This window comes from Prionailurus bengalensis, chromosome D2, assembly GCF_016509475.1.
Source record: "Prionailurus bengalensis isolate Pbe53 chromosome D2, Fcat_Pben_1.1_paternal_pri, whole genome shotgun sequence".
Classification (NCBI taxonomy): domain Eukaryota; kingdom Metazoa; phylum Chordata; class Mammalia; order Carnivora; family Felidae; genus Prionailurus; species Prionailurus bengalensis.
In genome coordinates this window covers 81,917,173-81,934,810 of record NC_057351.1, presented here as the reverse complement: position 1 = coordinate 81,934,810, position 17,638 = coordinate 81,917,173, and the positions used below count along the sequence as shown (strand labels likewise).

Here is a 17,638-nt window from a genome sequence, read left to right as displayed (position 1 = left end):
CTCAGGTCATGATCCCATGTTCGAACCCCACATTGGGCTCTGTGCTGAGCATGCAGCCTGCTTGAGATTCTCTCTCTCTTTCCCTCTGCCCCTCTCCCCCACTTGTGCTCTCTCTAAAAAAAAAAAGGGGGGGTGCACCTGGGTGGCTCAGTCAATTAAGCATCCCCGACTCTTGATTTCGGCTCAGATCATGACCTTGTAATTCCTGAGATCAAGCCTCAAGTCGAGCTCGGTGCTGACAGCATGGAGCCTGCTTGGGATTCTCTCGGTCTCTCTCAAATTAAATAAGCAAATGTTAAAAAAAAAAAAAAAAAAAAAAAAAAAAAAAAAAAAAAAAAAAAAAAAAAAACCTTGAGGAACTGTCAAACTGTCTTCTAATTTTTACCCTTTTGGGTGGTTCCATTGTTTTAATGGTTATATAAATAAATACCTACATAGTTTCCTCTATTCTGCCTCCTGGCCTGCAAAGCCTAAGGTATTTGTATCTGGACCCCTGCAGAAAAAAGCTACAGATCTCTGTTCTAAACAAAAATGTCTCACTGTTCCTTTTGGCTGTTCACTGCTCTGTAATTACAAAGTACTTCAGTATATATGATCTACTTTGACTTCACTGGCATTTCATCACCATGTCGCAGGGCAGCAGAGACTGACAGCAATGATCAGAGGCTGCCTGGGGTTCCACAACCACCAGCTTGGAACCAGGACTGGCCCTGCCATCTCCCTTTTCAAACTGGGCTTTCCTTCCTCTTGCCTCCTGTTTACCCCAGTCCCTGCACAAAACCCCAACGGCCAGACTGAGCATCACATCAAGAAGGACTTGAGGGGCAGCTGGGTGGCTCGGTCGATTAAGCTTCTGACTCGGGATTTTGGCTCAGGTCGTGATCCCAGGGTTGTGAGACTGAGCCCTGCATCGGGCTCTGCACGGAGCGTGGAGCCCGCGTGCGATTCTCTCTCTCCCTCTCTCTCTCTGCCCCTCCCCTGCTCGTGCACGTGCGCGCGCGCGCTCTCTCTCTCCCTCTCTCTAAAAATAAGTAAACAATAACAAAAAAGGAAAGACTCGAGAAGCAGCTTTGTATCAATGCTGAGAGGAGGGAAGCACGGGGGGGCAGGTTCTAGGAACAACAGAGTCACAAACATGCCAGCAATGACCACAGTGACCTGAAAATACATGACCACAGGTGTGCATAAGCTATCTGGTCACCAAGCTTGTCCGCAGCACGGCACCGGACATCCACTTTTGTTCAGTTCAGAGCCCCTTTTTGGGGAGCCACCCACAGTCAGGGGTGAGGGGGCCATAAGGCCATTTAACCCAATCGCACACCGGATCCCTGAGTGGCTCTGCCACGCATCCTGGAAGGGGCCGCACACCCGGGGATGGGACTCTCCACCGACAGATTTGCAGCTGTCACGTTAGCTCCCAACGCTTGGCTGAGACGGAATCCCTCTGTCCTGCCTTCATTCAAAAGGGACCACAGCAGGTGCAGGGAACAGAGAAAGGAACACAACTCAGCCCTTGTCCTCAGGGGCCCTCCATCCAGGAGGGGACATGGGTAAGGTGCACCCACTGCTCCCGTCACTGTATGTGGCAGGACTGCAGACAGCGGCGTGGGGGAGGGCCCTCATTCGGCCTGGGTGAGTCAAGAAAGGTTCACAAGTTGAGCTGAGCCTAGGAAAGCTTGGCAGGTGGAAGGTAAACAAAGGTTATTTGCAGGCAGAGACAAGAACATATGCAAAGGCACCGTGGCACCTGCCAGAACGCACAGGGCTGACTGTATCAGAGCTTGGGTAAATACCACCGGACATCACCTGGTCAGCCGGACTACGTCCCATCCCTTCTGTGGGTGGGAGTCCCCGGCATGGGTCCCCATCCCCACCTCTCCCTCCTTTGGCCTCTCCAGGCTGACCCTCAAAGCAACACTCCCTAAGGACAATCTGAAGAACCGTGGCAGCCTGGCCACGGTGCCTGGAGGACCAAGATGCTTTGGTGCCTTTGAAAAATGGGCAGTGGAACACACATGACGTTAGAAGGACTTGAAAATAAATCTTGTGAAGTTAATAGGAGCACAGCAATTTGGAAGAAAAATAATCACATTTCCCTCCTGCTAAATCATGATTTGCCCCTGGAAAAGTCAATTATATTAAAGAAAATAAGTTATTATTTTCAGGGGGGAAAAGGAGTCTTGATAAGTGCCTTCATTCCAGCAAACAGAACTCTGAGAACAAATGCCTGAGTTCCCAGATTTCTGGAGGCTTCAGGGAAGCCTGAATGATATTCCTTAGAAAAAAGGTGGGGAGAGTCCGTAACTCCCCCGTAGTCTGCACGTCTGTCCCAGGGCCTGACCCCAAAACTGCTGTTTGTCTCTCAGAAAGGAGAAGAGGGCGCCTGCGTGGTCAGTCTGTTGAGCGCCCGACTTTGGCTCAGGTCATGATCTCGCGGTTCATGAGTTCGAGCCCCAAATCAGGCTCTGCACTGGTGGTGTAGAGTCTGCTTGGGATTCCCCCTCTCTCTCCCTGTCTCTCTCTCTCAAAGTAAGTAAATACACTTTTTAAAAAGTAACAATTAAAAAAAAAAGAAAGGAGCAGAAACACAACTGACCCCCATGCACCCCTACCCTAGGTTTCCTCAGCCCACCCCCCCACCCTTCCCCAACGCACACCCTTCAGGCATCAGTCCTGCAAGTTTCCAGCCTGCCCTCCCGGGTAACACTGTCACGACACCACAGCAAACAGCCAGTGAGTGTTGCCTGAGGGTCAGGCTTCACCCCTGCACTCGAACCAGTGGCTCCCACAGAAGAGTCAGCAGCTCTCTGGGTTTTCAGAACCGAGCGATCTGGCAGGCGGTGGCCAGGGATTCTGCCAAGCACCCCAACACTGCCCAGGACGGCCCCCCGCGACCGGAAGCTCTCCGACCCAGGAAGTCAGCAGTACACGGGGCCAGAAGCCCAGCTTTACGTGAATCAGCTCATCTAATCCTCGAGCAGCTCCGCGAGGCAACAACCAGCGCTCCCCACGGCCGACCGGCGAGCCAACCGGGGCCCACAGGGGCTGCAGAGTCCCCCAGGCATGCACCCCGACCTGGCGCTAGTCCCGGCTGCGGCGGGGCAGCCGCCACAGGAGGTCACCTCCTGGCAGTGACGTCACGGAACAGTCACAGGAAGAAGGTTCTGAGCCTCAGACAGGTCACTTCCTGGGCACCGCCAGCGCCACTGGGCAGAGCCGGGCAGGGCTCGTCCGGATTCAGGGAAGGCAGCTTGGGACCCTCGCGCACTACATCGGCCCAGAATCTGCCTCGGGACGCCGGGCTAATGCCATCAGGAAGGCACAACCACAGCGCCGTCAGCTCCCCTCGACCCCGACTCCCCGACCCTGGGCTGCACCTGCCCCCCGCCCGTGCTCTCTCCACCCCCCTCCCTTACACCCCCTTCTGCCTCAGGACTCCCGGGCCCTGGGGACGCAGGGCCATTCCCGCTGGGCCCTCAGCCCTCACACACACTTGTCCCCACAGCCCGGCTTGGGAACAGAGGGGCCATGTCTTCTAGAAAGGGTCCAGAGGCAGAGATGATGGAGGGTCAGACCCGCAACGCAGGGGCATAAATCCTAACGAGCTAAAGCAGGAATGGGCAAATCGCAGACTGTGACCTGAGACTAGCCAGGCACCCAGCTGGATGGGAAACGAGGCCAGAAGGCGACGAAGGACATCTTTTTAAGGGGTTTCTGAGCAGGCAGTGGTCACCACAGCCTGAGAACTCTGACCAGAGAACCCAAGAGCCCAGGACTGATAACACGCTCTGGGAGGACAAACATTCCACATGTTGATTTAGCCACGAAAAAATCAAACACATCCGTGTCCCTGCATCTCCCAAAGCTCCAAAACACAGAGTTTTCAGTAATTCACGTAATGGCAAAAACGGAGCCTGGGTGGAGAGAGGAGGCTAACCACAGGTCGCCTCCCTCACGCCGTGATGCCCACACACTCCCTGCACCCTCGTCAACAGGTCTGACTGCGGGGTGTTGCCAGATCTGCCAGGGCGCGTTCCGCACACACGTGGAGCCCTGCGCAGGGGACGGTCTTCCTCTCCACACCGAGACAAACCTAAATTTTCCAAACACCGCCAGCCCCAAGAACTTCACGTAAGGGACTGCTGACTGTACCACAACATGTGCCCCAGGAAGACGGCTCCACGTCCCCAGGGTCCAGGAGCAAAGCTGGCAAGCAAACTGGGAGGGAGGAGGGAAGGGAGGAGGGAAGGAAGGAGGGAAGCAAGGGAGGAAGGAGGGAAGGAAGGAAGGAGGGAAGGAAGGGAGGAAAGAGGGAAGGAAGGAAAGGAGGGAGGGAGGGAGGGAGGGAGGGAGACTGGTTTGTTATTTGAAGGCATTGTTCTCTTTTACCTCTAACTTCCTGGTGGCTCATAAGACCACACTGCTCCCCGATGCTGGGACACTCTCACCTTCATCACTATCCACCTCGCACATCCGTTCAACCGCCCAGCCTAGAGCTCATACAGAACCCTCAGCGGCTCACAATGTTAATTAATAACTAGACAGCCTGTCTAGTAGTAAAATAAAAACTAGAAAACTTGAGTAAAAGTAAAGCTCACGATGCCACCCTGCCCTTTTCCAAGGAGAAAGCGATTAAAACCATCACCAGAAATTGCGTTTTTTTCTCTGTTAGCAAGTTGACATCAATAACAAGTACCAAGTGCAACTTTCTCCTCCTGAAAGAGAAGATGACAGAAAGTAGCACTTGGTCCTCCTGAAAGTTCTGGGGCAGACATCTCCTTGCTAGCTCCTCCAGGCCCAGCTAAGAGGGGAACAGAGCGCTCCTATTTCCCCGTCTCCAGGGGCCTGAGGCTGGGGATGGCAGATAAGGCCTAAGAGTGGCGCCCGGGCCTGGATTCCAGGCATTCTGACTCCTAGCCCAGTGCCCTTTTGCCCTACACCATAATGGCCCCCCACCTAACTTCAAGTTACTGCAGCTATGTATGCCTTTATAGCTTTTTTCAGTACCTGCTTAGTCATAAGGACAAGGGTTATTTCAAATTATAAACATTCCATTCTAATAAACAAAAACCCAACACTTAGAAACAAAGACGCGGTTCTTATTATTAGCAGGCTTTAGTAACGCCGCCTTCTGAGGCCAAAAGAATTCAGAAGATACGGGAATGGGGTCTGGGGGGGGGGGGCTGCGTATGTTTTAGGATGGTGAACAGGTGTGAAGAGAACTCGTCGGGAAGGCAGCCTCACTTATCCTCACGGGTCAACCTCCCCCTCCCCGTCAAGAGCGCTCTCTGGGCTCGGTCCACAGTGAAGGACCTCCTGAACGCTACAGGACGTAAATAGCAGAAAACAGGCCAAGGAAAAAGGCAGCACCTGTCGTCTTCGTGTCTCTTCGGGTCTTTGTAGGGGTCTGGACATCTGCTCTGGGACAAAACGATGTGACAACTTACAACCTTTGTCTTCAATGGCAATAATGCGAAAGGGCTCATCCTAACTCCTGACTGCTAGGACAGGGGTGTTGACAGCAGCATGTAGAGGAGATCCCTGACATGCACAACCTCTTCTTGCAGGGACACGGACTGCATTTCCACGCCCCGTGTGTTGTTGGGTCTGGCCAGGCACCGAGCTCCAGGGACAGGAATGTAAGTGCCGGGAAGGGTGCCGCCCTCCGGCCCGAGCAGGCAGGAAAAGCTCCTGTGAGCTGTCCTCCATGCTCCTGTCCCCACCCACGAGCTGAAAGGCGAGGAGACCAGGAGCCTCGTGGAGGGCAGAGCCCCAGGACAGAAGGAGCCCGAGTCCTTGGACGACCAGAGGCAGCAGAGCCCCTGAGCCCTCCCCTTCGGCCACTTGGACCGTGACACAAACGAATAACAAACTCTCGTTGTATGAAGCCAAGGAAACGCTGGGGTTGTTTGTTACAGCAGCCAGCCAACCCTAATTCGGAAAAGAAACAACACTTACACTCACACCTAGTAGTGTGTGCACCTCACATGTGCAAGGAAGTTAAACAGAATCACTCAAGACGGCACGCGGATTGGGCATCGCACTCCTGAGCACACTCAGGACCAGAAACAGAAAACCCCACCAGGATAAGGACTCCCAGAGACGTTTTTGGTGAGAGACTGACCCGTGTAAGCCTCAGCGGGCTCCCTTCATCTGGTCCCTCTGGGGATCAGGCGGGACTCGGACCCCTGATACGACCTCAGAGCGGACACTAACATTCCAGGGAAGCCACTCAGCACCTCTCCCCATCTTCACCCCTCCCTTACAACAAGCAGGGTCTGCAGAAGCAATATAGCCCGTGTGGCTTTAGTGGCAGTCAGACTCGGGGGCTGCGGGGGAGCCTGAATAAAGCAGAGATTCAGTCTCAGGCAACGCAGTCAATAAAGGGTGAAAGAAACCATTACCGGGCACAGACCAGGGGCCACGTCTGTGCAGGGCTATCTCTCTTTATCCCCAGAACCGCCCCAGGAGGATGGTATCATCCCCAATTCACAAGGGAGAAACTTAGGCTTACGGTAAATAACTCACCCAAGGTCACTTGGCTAGCAAGATAGGGAGCTGAGATTCAGAGATGGATCTCTATGACCCCCAGTCTGTGATGTTTTGGGCACATGCCACACGCTGAAAGAAAATACCTCATTTTCCTGGAGGCACCCACATTTCACAAGCTGACAGATATCCGTCTGGGGAGAAACCATCTGGTTTTTAAAAAAGAAGATGGGGCGCCTGGGTGGCTCAGTGGGTTGAGCATCCGACTTCGGCTCAGGCCATGATCTCGCAGTTTGTGAGTTCGAGCCCCGTGTCGGGCCCTGTGCTGACAGCTCGGAGCCTGGAGCCTGTTTTGGATTCTGTCTCTCTCTCTCTCTCTCTCTCTCTCTCTCTCTGCCCCAACCCATTCGCATTCTGTCTCGGTCTCTCTCAAAAATAAACATTAAAAAAAAACAATTAAAAAAGGAGAGAGTGCCCGTGTGTAGGTGTTTCGGCATCTCACCTGCGTGCAGGTGAGCCGACGGCTGCCGAGCGCCCCACGAACACCGTGCTCACGGCCGATCTTCAAGAAGCGTGGCGTCTTTCATTTGTTCCCCCTCCTCCCTCGGCAGTCAAAGCAGCCCCGTGACTGCCCAGAGCCTCTGCAGACTGCGCATGGCGTGCCTGGGTCGGGAGAGCCACCTGCGTGGCCTACAAAGCGAAGCGCTCCCCCTGGAGTTGTTCCCCTGGGCCAACAGTGACTACACAATGCCGGTACGAAAGGTGCTCCTTGCCATCACTGGACAACTGGCATGCCAGACCCACAGGGAGCCTGGCCATCCTACCCACATTCCAACATTTATTTATTTTTGGGACAGAGAGAGACAGAGCATGAACAGGGGAGGGGCAGAGAGAGAGGGAGACACAGAATCGGAAACAGGCTCCAGGCTCTGAGCCATCAGCCCAGAGCCTGACGCGGGGCTCGAACTCACGGACCGCGAGATCGTGACCTGGTTGAAGTCGGACGCTTAACCGACTGCGCCACCCGGGTGCCCCACCTACCCACATTCCAAAACGACAAACAATGAGAAACTAGAAATCCGTCCAAGCCTATGTCTCCGCCTCGAATGCTGAGGGTAGGTGAGCGCAAGCGGGGAGAGTGGGAGGAGACAGCCCCCGAGGAAGAGCTGTCCCCCTGTTCCCCAGGTGCACTCATGTGAATGACGACACTTGAAACCTGTTCAACTTCCCGTTCAGGTCTCAGATTACCTGATTGCATCATCCTGTCACTAATTCGATTACAAGAAATTTCCAGAGCTGAACCGAAACCGATTCAATTCCTTCAATTAGATTCTGGGAGCCCAGGGTGGGGGGTGTCATATTGTGAGCTCCCAACACCCACCTCCCTCCTTCCAGGCATCCCTCGAGGAACTGGGACCCACGACCTTACAGAAAAAAAACATTCAGGGGGTGGTGACCAAAACATCACGAAAATTCATAGGAAAAGCCTTACTTGTGATAATCACGTTATAGGTTATATCCCCCAAAATGCACACACTGAAGTTCTACCCCCCCCCCCCATAACTCAGAATGTACTTGGATGCATTTGGAGATAGGGTCCTTAAAGTTTATTTATTTTGAGGTGGGGGAGGGGTAGAGAGAAAGGGGAGAGAATCCCAAGCAGGCTCCATGTGTGGGGGTTCAATCCCACAAGATCCCACCAACCCTGAGATCATGACCTGAGCCAAAATCGACTGAGCCACCGGCCTGCCCCTGGAGATGGGGTCTTTAAAGAGATGATTAAGGGGCACCTGGGTAGCTCAGTGGGTTAAGCGTCCGACTTTGGCTTAGGTCATGATCTCACAGTCCAGGAGTTCAAGCCCCGCATTGGGCTCTGTGCTAACAGCTCAGAGGCTGGCACCTGCTTAGGATTCTGGGTCTCCGTCTCTCTCTGCCCCTCCTCTGCTCACACTGTCTCTGTCTCTGTCTCTCTCTCTCAAAAATAAAAAAAACGCTCAAAAATAATAAAGAGATGACTAAGGGAATGAAGTCATGAGGGTGGGCCCTAATCCAATGAGAAGATGAAGACACAAACATAATGGAGGGCGAGGACACAGTGAGAGGACAGCCATCCATCCACACACCAACGAGAGGCCTCAGACGGAACCTGGCCGGCCGACACCTTGATCCTGGACTTCCAGCCTCCAGAACTGAGGAAGGAAACTCCTGCAAGTCTCAGCCACTCGGGGTGCTACTCTGTTAAGGCAGCAAACTACCCCACATACGTTACATGGTGATTTGAGGGACGGTCCCAAAGCACTTCCCACCTCATTAATCAGATACCATATGTTTTCACTCTTATGTGGATCCTGAGAAACTTAACAGAAACCCATGGGGGAGGGGAAGAAAAAAAAAAAAAAAGAGGTTAGAGTGGGAGAGAGCCAAAGCATAAGAGACTCTTAAAAACTGAGAACAAAGTGAGGGTTGATGGGGGGTTGGGAGGGAGGGGAGGGGAGGTGATGGGTATCGAGGAGGGCACCTTTTGGGATGAGCACTGGGTGTTGTATGGAAACCAGTTTGACAATAAATTTCATATATTGGAAAAAAAAATCAAAGCAAACTTAGGTACAACAGCTACTGCTATTTGCATAAGCCATGTTACGAAAGTGCCTTAAGTCTTCAGTTCCTGTGAACCTCCCAAATCAGCCTGACCTTGTAGACAAGGCCAACCATTATCATCCACTTTGAAAACGTGGAACCGACTGAGAGAGGCTCAAAGACCTGCTCCGGGTCACATCAAAGATGAGTGGCCGCACCACGGCTAAGACTCCAAGTTCTGACCCTTCACCTGGTCCCATCCTCAGGGCTTACCTCCCAGATGACCTGAGGAAGAGTCTGAACGTGGTGGCCAGTGGGTCAGCCAGTGCGGTGTGGGGGGGAAAAAAAATAATCCAAAAAGATTTCATACGATTCCATTTATGTAACATTCTTGAAATGATACAACTACAGAAATAGAGAACAGGTTACTGGCTGCCAGGGTTTATGCAGAAGGGAGGGGTGAGGTGGGTGTGGCTCTAAAAGGAACAGAGGAGAGGTCCTTGGGGTGATGGCAATGCTCTGACCTGCATCCGTGTCAACATCCTGGCTCTGGTAGGACACTGTAGTGTGGCCGGATGTCACCTTGAGGGAAACTGGTAATGAGTATGTGGGGTCTCTCTATATGATTTTTTTTTTAATTTATTTACTTTGCGGGGCGCCTGGGTGGCGCAGTCGGTTAAGCGTCCCACTTCAGCCAGGTCACGATCTTGAGGTCCGTGAGTTCGAGCCCCGCGTCAGGCTCTGGGCTGATGGCTCAGAGCCTGGAGCCTGTTTCTGATTCTGTGTCTCCCTCTCTCTCTGCCCCTCCCCCGTTCATGCTCTGTCTCTCTCTGTCTCAAAAATAAATAAACGTTGAAAAAAAAAAGTTTAATTTATTTATTTTGCGGGGAAGGAGAGGTGGGGGGGGGGTGGGCATACAGACAAGCAGGGCAGGGACAGGGCAGAGAGAGAGGGAGAGAGAGAGTCCCAAGCAGGCTCTGCACTGCCCACTGTGGGGTTCAATCCCACGGACCGTGAGATCATGACCTGAGTTGAAATTAAGAGTCGGATGCTTAACCGACAGAGCCACTCAGGTACACCATCTCTGTATTGTTTCTTCCAACTGTATGTGCTTATAATTACCTGAAAATACAAAGTTTAATGCAGAAATAAAGAGGAGGAAAAAATAAAAATAAAAATAAAAAATAAACAAAAGAAATTAAAAAAGGAAATAAAGAGGAGGAAAAAATAAAAATTAAAATCAAAAAATTAAATTAAAAAAAGAAAAAAGAGGAGGAAGGAAGGACTGAAGGAGGGAAGGAAGGAAGGTAACATGTGAAGGAATTATTCACAAACCCTAAGACAATCTGATAAGGGGCGCCTGGGTGGCGCAGTCGGTTAAGCGTCCGACTTCAGCCAGGTCACGATCTCGCGGTCCGGGAGTTCACGATCTCGCGAGATCTCGCGTGATCTCGCGTGAGTTCGAGCCCCGCGTCGGGCTCTGGGCTGATGGCTCGGAGCCTGGAGCCTGTTTCCGATTCTGTGTCTCCCTCTCTCTCTGCCCCTCCCCCGTTCATGCTCTGTCTCTCTCTGTCCCAAAAATAAATAAACGTTAAAAAAAAATTAAAAAAAAAAAAAAAAAAGACAATCTGATAAGACGTGATATCCTAGCAAACACTGGCACAACGATAAATTTAAAATTTGTATGTTTCCAAAGTAAAATAAGATTTGTAGAAATAGAATATGCCCTAATTTGGTTTTTCTGCAACTCCAGTGAATGAAAATGTCTGCATTTCTATTTACTTACAATCAAATCTGATTTTTCTTCCCCCAAGTAGCAGCTTGCTTACTCCTCTAGACAACAAAGGAGATCTCGCTGCAACCCCGGCTCCCAAATTTATTTAATGTTACACTATTCCTAGCAATTATCATCACTCAGAACAATCTAAATACACACAAGTCGTGTTCCCCAACACCAAGCGAATGTTGCTTTCCCCCAATACAGGGGCAAAACACACCATTAAGAAATCAACTTTGGCAGAAAAGTATTCTTCTAGCCACCGTGTCTGTCAAATCCAAACAGAAAACCACTACATTTCTGAACTGCACTTTATTAAATAAAATATAAAAGCAACACCCCATTGAGTGCTTGGCTTATCTCATACATGGTGCTGCCCCCTGCTCTGCTAACCTCATCTAAAAAGCACGTTCCTGGTCTTTGTGGTAGGCAGGCTTAGCTCCCGGCCCACCTTCCAGGTGGGGAAACAGAGGCTAAGGAAGGTGAGTAATTTGCTTAAGGGCCACTTATTTAACAAGAGCCAGGAGTTAGAGGTGTTTGCAGCCCGAATCCCCACATCCCCCGTGTGAGCTGTCCGTACAAAAGGCCAGAATGAAGTGCCCACACTTGGGTCCACTGGTGTTTAGTCTCCCAAACATAACACAGCTGAAGGCTTGAACGAGAACCGTACTCTCCCCAAGAGCTCTCCGCCCCACTTCCGCTAGTTTTCTGTCGCTGCCCTAGGGAACCACCCCACCCTCAGAATGGTCCACGGGGATAATCTCGCAGCTTTCCAGGATCAACCCAGCGACTCGTGGTCTCAAAGTCCAGCTGTTGGCCAGCGGGGCTCTCCCGGGAAGCTCAAGGAGGGATCTGTTTCCAGGCTCGTTCAGGGTACTGGCAGAATCCAGGTGTGCCTACAGGCCTGAGGTCCCCGGCTCCTTGCTGGTGGCCACGTGGGAGGACGGGGCGGGGGAGAGGCGCTGAGGCTGAGCTCCCGGGCTTTCTCTGGCCCTTGCAAGTGGGGCCCTACCTCTCAGGGCCAGCAACTGTGCACGGAACCCTTCCCAGCCTGGGAACCTCTGACCCCGCTCTTCTGTGACCAGCCAGGGAAAGTTCTCTGCTTTGGGGGCCCACCGCTGCAAAGCCCTTTCTGCCATGTCACACATTTACAGGTTCTGGGGATTAGGGCATGGACATTTTGGGGGGCCATTAGTCTGCCTCTCACACCGTCTTCGAGAAAGGTGAACACACCACCCTCGGGTGTGATTCTAGAACATGCTGCATCTTTTCGCCTCATCTCAGGAACAGGATCCCTAGGAACAGCTTGACCGGCACTAAGCCTAAGACTCTGCCTAGCTGGGGGAAGATGGAAAAGTTGATCCGGCCCAACCCCTCAGTGTGACTAGGTTGGGTTTCACGCCTGTGTTAATAAACCAGATCTGTGAGCACTGACCCACCAAATTCAAGCCTAGGAGGAGACCTTAACAGGCTGGTAAATTTCCTGGAGGCAACCCCAAGCCCCACTGGAATAAAAGGGGGAGGTGGGGACAAACCAGCATAGCCCGCCTCGCTGAGCAAGCAGCAGATCAGCTGTTTACTCTTTTCCCCATTTTTATAAAATAAATAAATAACCGAAGTGGCTCATTTGCAAACAATGCTTCTAACAGATTCCAAGTACTTGCAAACAATGAGCTGTGATTCATGTTTCCAAATGAGATGGAGTTTTATCATTTTCTTTCCCCTCGTGATTCATTCATCCCGCCAAGGCAGTGGCTGGAGTGAAAGCGAGGCCCACCCACGACCCGCCAGAGCCCTCCAAGGAAACACAGCCCTGTTGTTAGGCTCCCCCAAAAAACACTGTGGTTGGTAAGGGGGACGGCCAGTAATTTTCCCTTGGGAGGAAACAGCCAATTAGCTAATGGGAATGAATCCCTGCCCCACAGCACATCTATCTTCCCTTCCCCTGGGAACCAGTGGGACCCTCCACTGCCAACCCCTGGAACAGCGGACAGCCCGGGCTGACCTGGCTGTGCGCATGCACACCCTTCCTTCTGCCCAGCATCCGGAGTTTGCCTGGAGGGGCTCTACTTATTTAAAGCTCCTTGTAACGCTGAACAGGCTTCACCCGCTGAAACTAAGGAGCGCGGCCGCTTTCTCCTCCGCCTAACGGCCATTCCCACTGTTCCTAGAATTGCCTGGCAAAACCGTCCAGGACACCTTCCTTCCCTGGCAACTTTCCAACACAGACTTTTCTTAAAATCACAGTATGAGCCAAAGGCGTGCGGATAGAAGTCACCACAGTGAGGGCTAGCTAAGCTTCTGGAAAGTGTGTGAGTTAATGGGAAGGGACACAGCCACCTTCTGGCCACCACCCCAGCGAGGAGACCCTGCTCACTCGGTCGCTGGATGCTCCCTTTGATCTTCTCCAAACTAGAGAGCCTAGCAACTCAACAGGTGCCACACGTACGGTGTCCTCCCGGACACCGTGAGGTCACCCTGGGAGCCAACAAGAGGTGTCCAGGGATCTCAAAAAAGTAGTGTTCCGAAGAGAAGCTCCTCCCCATCTCCTTGCGCTCGGTGGGACCACGGCGTGAACTCCAGAGCCAGGTTCCAACCCAGATACGGCACTTACTAATGGTGCGAGCATGCATGTTCTCTCTGCCTCAGCCAGGTGGGAGTGACAGCAGAACCCCTGCCAGGACTGGGGGTGGATCACGGGTGGAGCGGTTCCCTGCCTCCACAGGGCCGCCGGTGGTCCTGCTCCCCTGCTGGCCTCCGGCCTGTCCCCAGGGCTCCAGCCCCTCCTCGATCTGTCCCCGGTGCGGTCCAGTCCTCAGTGCACTCCTCACGCACACATCCCCGGCCGGCTCTCCACAGCCAGGACCCCCACGACCACCACCCCTGAAGCAGTCCCAGCCAGAAAGTGCACCCCACACCTCCCTCGAGAACTGCAGGCAGACAGGGACGTTTCTATCAGGACACCTGCGAGGAAACCACAGGGAGGCACCCAGGGTGCGGTCTCCACACTCAGGTCCCAGGGCCCTTTAGCCCACCTCTGTCGTTGACCTCTGTGCCCACGGCTGAGCCCCAGCTTCCTCTTCTCTGAAAATGGGGTGGGAAGACAGCTCAGCCACAGTGGTCCTGAGGCAAGGAGGACCCCCCCAGCCCTACATGTGGAACAAGACCAGTGTGGGCCAAGCGGACCTTGGACTGTCTCAGGGCTGTTCCCACCGCAGCGGTCCCCAAAGAGCTCCCCTGCCACACCACTGACATCTAGCAAAGGTGAGCCACTGGAATCACAAAAAAGAAAGAACGGTGAGGGCTAGGGCCACCCGCTGGTCTTCCCAAAGCCAAAGGGGGAGGTCTGGAGCAGACCAGCCTTGGGAGCGGGCACCGCACTGCGAAGGCTCAGGGGCAACAAGGGGGCCTGCGGGCTGCGGGAGGAGCCCCAGGAGGGCACAACCTGGCCGCGGAGACGAGGCCAAGGTCACAAAAGGCCTTACAAGGCAGGCAGAGCCTAGCCTGGGTGACGGAGGCGGTAAAGGCGCAGGAGGAAAATCACACTGAAAAACCGGGAAGCTCCGGGGTCTGGGATCGCGGCGAGCAGCCTGGGCCCAGACTCCAGCCAGAGGTGGGCAAGAGCCCGGCAGCCAGGCTGCAAATCCCCGGGGAGCAGGGCAGCAGAGCGCAGCGGGGGCTGGGGTCCGTTGGTTCTGCCTTTAAGGAAAGCCTCGCAGTCTGGAATGTGTACTCACTCGGTCCGAAACGTAAACTTGCAACCCGACTCTCCCCACCCCCCCCCCCCCATCACCACCACACTCCCCTCAGGAAACGACAAAGAGCGGCGGAGCCAAGACAGTCCCGCCTTTCGCCTCCCGCTCCCCGAGCCCGGGGACGCCGAAGCGCTCGGCCGGCCGCTCCGCTCCGAGGGTCCCGCACGCCCCGGGCCACAGGACCGCCAAGCGGCGGGCAGGGCGCCCGGCCCGGCCGGGTCGCGCGCGCGCGCGCCACTTCCCACCGGGAGAGCACAACTCTTCGCCGGGATCGCTCACTGCAACTCGCAGCCGCCCGGCCGCCCGCGGCTTGAGACCCCGCACCGCGCACGCAACTTCACCCCAGCGGCGGGAAGGCGCCGCAGAACAATGACCCCCGGGGCGGCCCGGCCCGCCCACCCCCGGGGCTTCGGGCCGCGGGCGGGACGCGCTCCGAGCTCCGGCGGCCCGGGAGGCTGGCAGGCTCCGCCACGGGGTGCCCGCCCGGGACCTGGATGGCGGGGCTCGGGTGGGGAGGGGGGGTGCGACCCCGCTCGCCCGCGTGTCCCCGGCCCTGCTCGGCCCCGCGTTCCGGAGTGGGGGCGGCGGGGGGGAGGGACGCCGGGCGCTCGGGCCGGGCCGGCGGCAACAGGCTCCGGCGCCCCCGCCCGCCGCGCCCCGCCGGGCCCGCCGTCCCCCCCCCCCCACCTCCGGAGCGCGCGGCGCGGGCAGGCCGGGGCGGGCGCGGCGCGAAGTGGGGCGCCGGAGCTCACCCACGCCGTATTTCTCCTCTCTCTTGGTGGGCACCCAGCGCGTCATGGCGCCGCCGCGAGAGCCGCCGCCGCCGGGCCAGGAAACTCCGCGCCTAGGCCGCCATTTTCCATTCCTTTCGAGCCGCGACAGGATGGGGAGGAAAAAGTTTGCGGCGGAGGCGGTGTCATGTGGGACGGGGCGGGCGGAGCGTCGCGGGCCGGATGGGAAAGGCCGGGAGCGCCGGCGGGAGGCGGGCGGGCCCCGGGCCCGAGAGCACTGCCCCTGCGCGGGGGACCCGGCTCCGCCACCGCGCGCCGCAGCCCGACTCCCGCGGACCCCCCCCACCTCTCCCCCCCCCCCGGGGGCGGCGCCGCGCCCTCTCCGCGGGGGACCCCGGATCCCGGGAACCCTCGCGGGGGCCCGGCTGTCACACGACTTGGGGGGGCGGGGGGGCACGTGGGCCGCCCTGGGCGGAGGGGGACGAGGAGGGGGCGAGGGGGACCCGACGCGATTTACGAAGCTCGGGGTTGGCGCAGCGCGGCAGTTAGACCGCGGGCTCGGTGCCGCCCCCGGGGCGTCCTGGAGCGGAGCAAACCCGGAGGTTCCCTGGGAGGCGCCTTCCAGAGCACGTGGTCCTTTCATTCGGGCGCCAAACATTAACTGAGCACCTAGGGCGGCCTGGCCAAACCAGCCAGAACCGGGGGGGGGGGGGGGGGGGGAGTCACCAGGGGTGGCTGGCCTCGCTGGGGCTGGGGCTCCCAAGGCGGCCGGCGAGACGTGTGCGCGCTGCGGGGTCAGGGAGTGCTTCCCGGGGAGGTGGCCTCTTGCCTGGAGTGTTCAAGGAGTGCGGTTACCCAGGGAGGCCCAGAGACCTCATCCTCCTGGGGCTCCCAGAAACTTCTAGTTCGGTAGGACTCTGTGAAGGAGGGGAAGAGAGGAAGTGAGGAGAGGGGCGTGCCGGGGAAGGAGGGCTCGGTCCGGGCCCTGAGCAGGTGTGCAGGGGCTGTTAGGACTGTGGTCTGCACCCCGCAGGTGAGTTCTCAGGCTTTCGGGTTTTTCCACACCAGTAAAAGCCGGGGCTTCGGGTTTCTCCAAGGAAAAGCTTAAAACAACACACACATTATGGGGCGCCTGGGTGGCTCCGTGGATTAAGCATCGGACTCCCGATTTCAGCGTAGGTCAGGCTCGCGGTCCCCCCGGTTGTGGGATGTGCGGCTCTGCTCCGAGTATGGGGCCTGCTTAAGAGTCTCTCTCTCCCTCTGCTCCCTCTGCCCCTCCCCTGCTCGCACTATCTCTTAAATTAATTAAGTACATAATCACACAACACACATCCATTTATTTTTACCATAATTTCAGAAAAGATGAAAACCAAGAAAAAGAGGAAGGAGAAATCCTCAGAATGCAGACAGCTCCGTAAGTGGAGTTAATTTGGAATATTAACCAGCCGCCTTCCTGTCTCCTGCCCCCAAGAACCAGTGACAATGGCAGTGGGCCTGGAGCCTTCAAGGATTGGAGGAAGGGAGGTGAAATGGATGCAAAGCTTCCTTCTCAGGGGTAGGAAGAGACCTGGGAGGCAGAGCTAGGCAGGGAGGCCTGGGGAAAGCCCAGTGGGCCACCATCCTGCTGTAGGGAATGCCCTTGCCTGCCCTTGGGGCCACTCTGGGGGGGGGGGGGGGCGGGAATCTCAGCATCCCACCCAGAATGCGGATTAAATACACTTGGGAACGTCCTGGGAGCTTTGTGGTTTGCGTGAATAAGAAGATAACGTGACCTGAGAGCTCTTGGCATATCAACCGCAGACTCATAGAAAGTTACAGTCCTTACTCTAACTGACAAGGAAGTTAAATCCCGCAGAGGAAAAGGGCCTGGGCTCTAATCACATGTGAGGGAACAGCATGTACAAAGGCCCTGGGGTGGAACACAAATCCTTCAAGGAACTGAAAGACTGAAGCATAGAGAAAACGACAAAGGGGCACAACATGAGCCTGCAGACAAAGGGTTGCATTAGGAATTCACATTCTCCAAAGAAAACCTGGCAAACAAATGCTAATGATTCTTACCTTCTGTTTTAGGCCCAATTTCAGTTCTGCTCCTGTGGCTACTCATTGGGGAAGATGGGTGTTGTAGTGAAACGCCAGGGGCTTCAGTCACGCAGAGTCAGGGGGCCTGGCCTGGCCACTGCCAGCTGTGTGGCCGTTCTCCTGTTTCTGGTCATTGTTCTAGAAGTTCTGAACCTTAGGGTTCTGATCTTCGTACATATAAATTAGGGGCAATAACACCAGCCTCGTGGGCCTTCTGAGGATCACAG

At 55.3% G+C, this 17,638-nt stretch overlaps 1 protein-coding gene across 4 annotated transcripts in view; it reads right to left on the bottom strand.

Annotated features, from left to right (window-relative positions):
* DOCK1 (dedicator of cytokinesis 1) overlaps positions 1–15,667 on the bottom strand; it is a 530,259-nt gene extending 514,592 nt beyond the window's left edge. For 2 of the 4 annotated variants that reach the window (XM_043597859.1, XM_043597860.1), the window contains exon 1: positions 15,351–15,667. In XM_043597859.1, coding sequence (XP_043453794.1) covers positions 15,351–15,396 — 46 coding nt within the window. In that variant the 5' untranslated portion in view covers positions 15,397–15,667. The remainder of the gene's footprint in view (positions 1–15,350) is intronic. The other 2 variants (XM_043597862.1, XM_043597863.1) reach the window with 2 other exon arrangements.
* Positions 15,668–17,638: the final 1,971 nt, after the last annotated feature.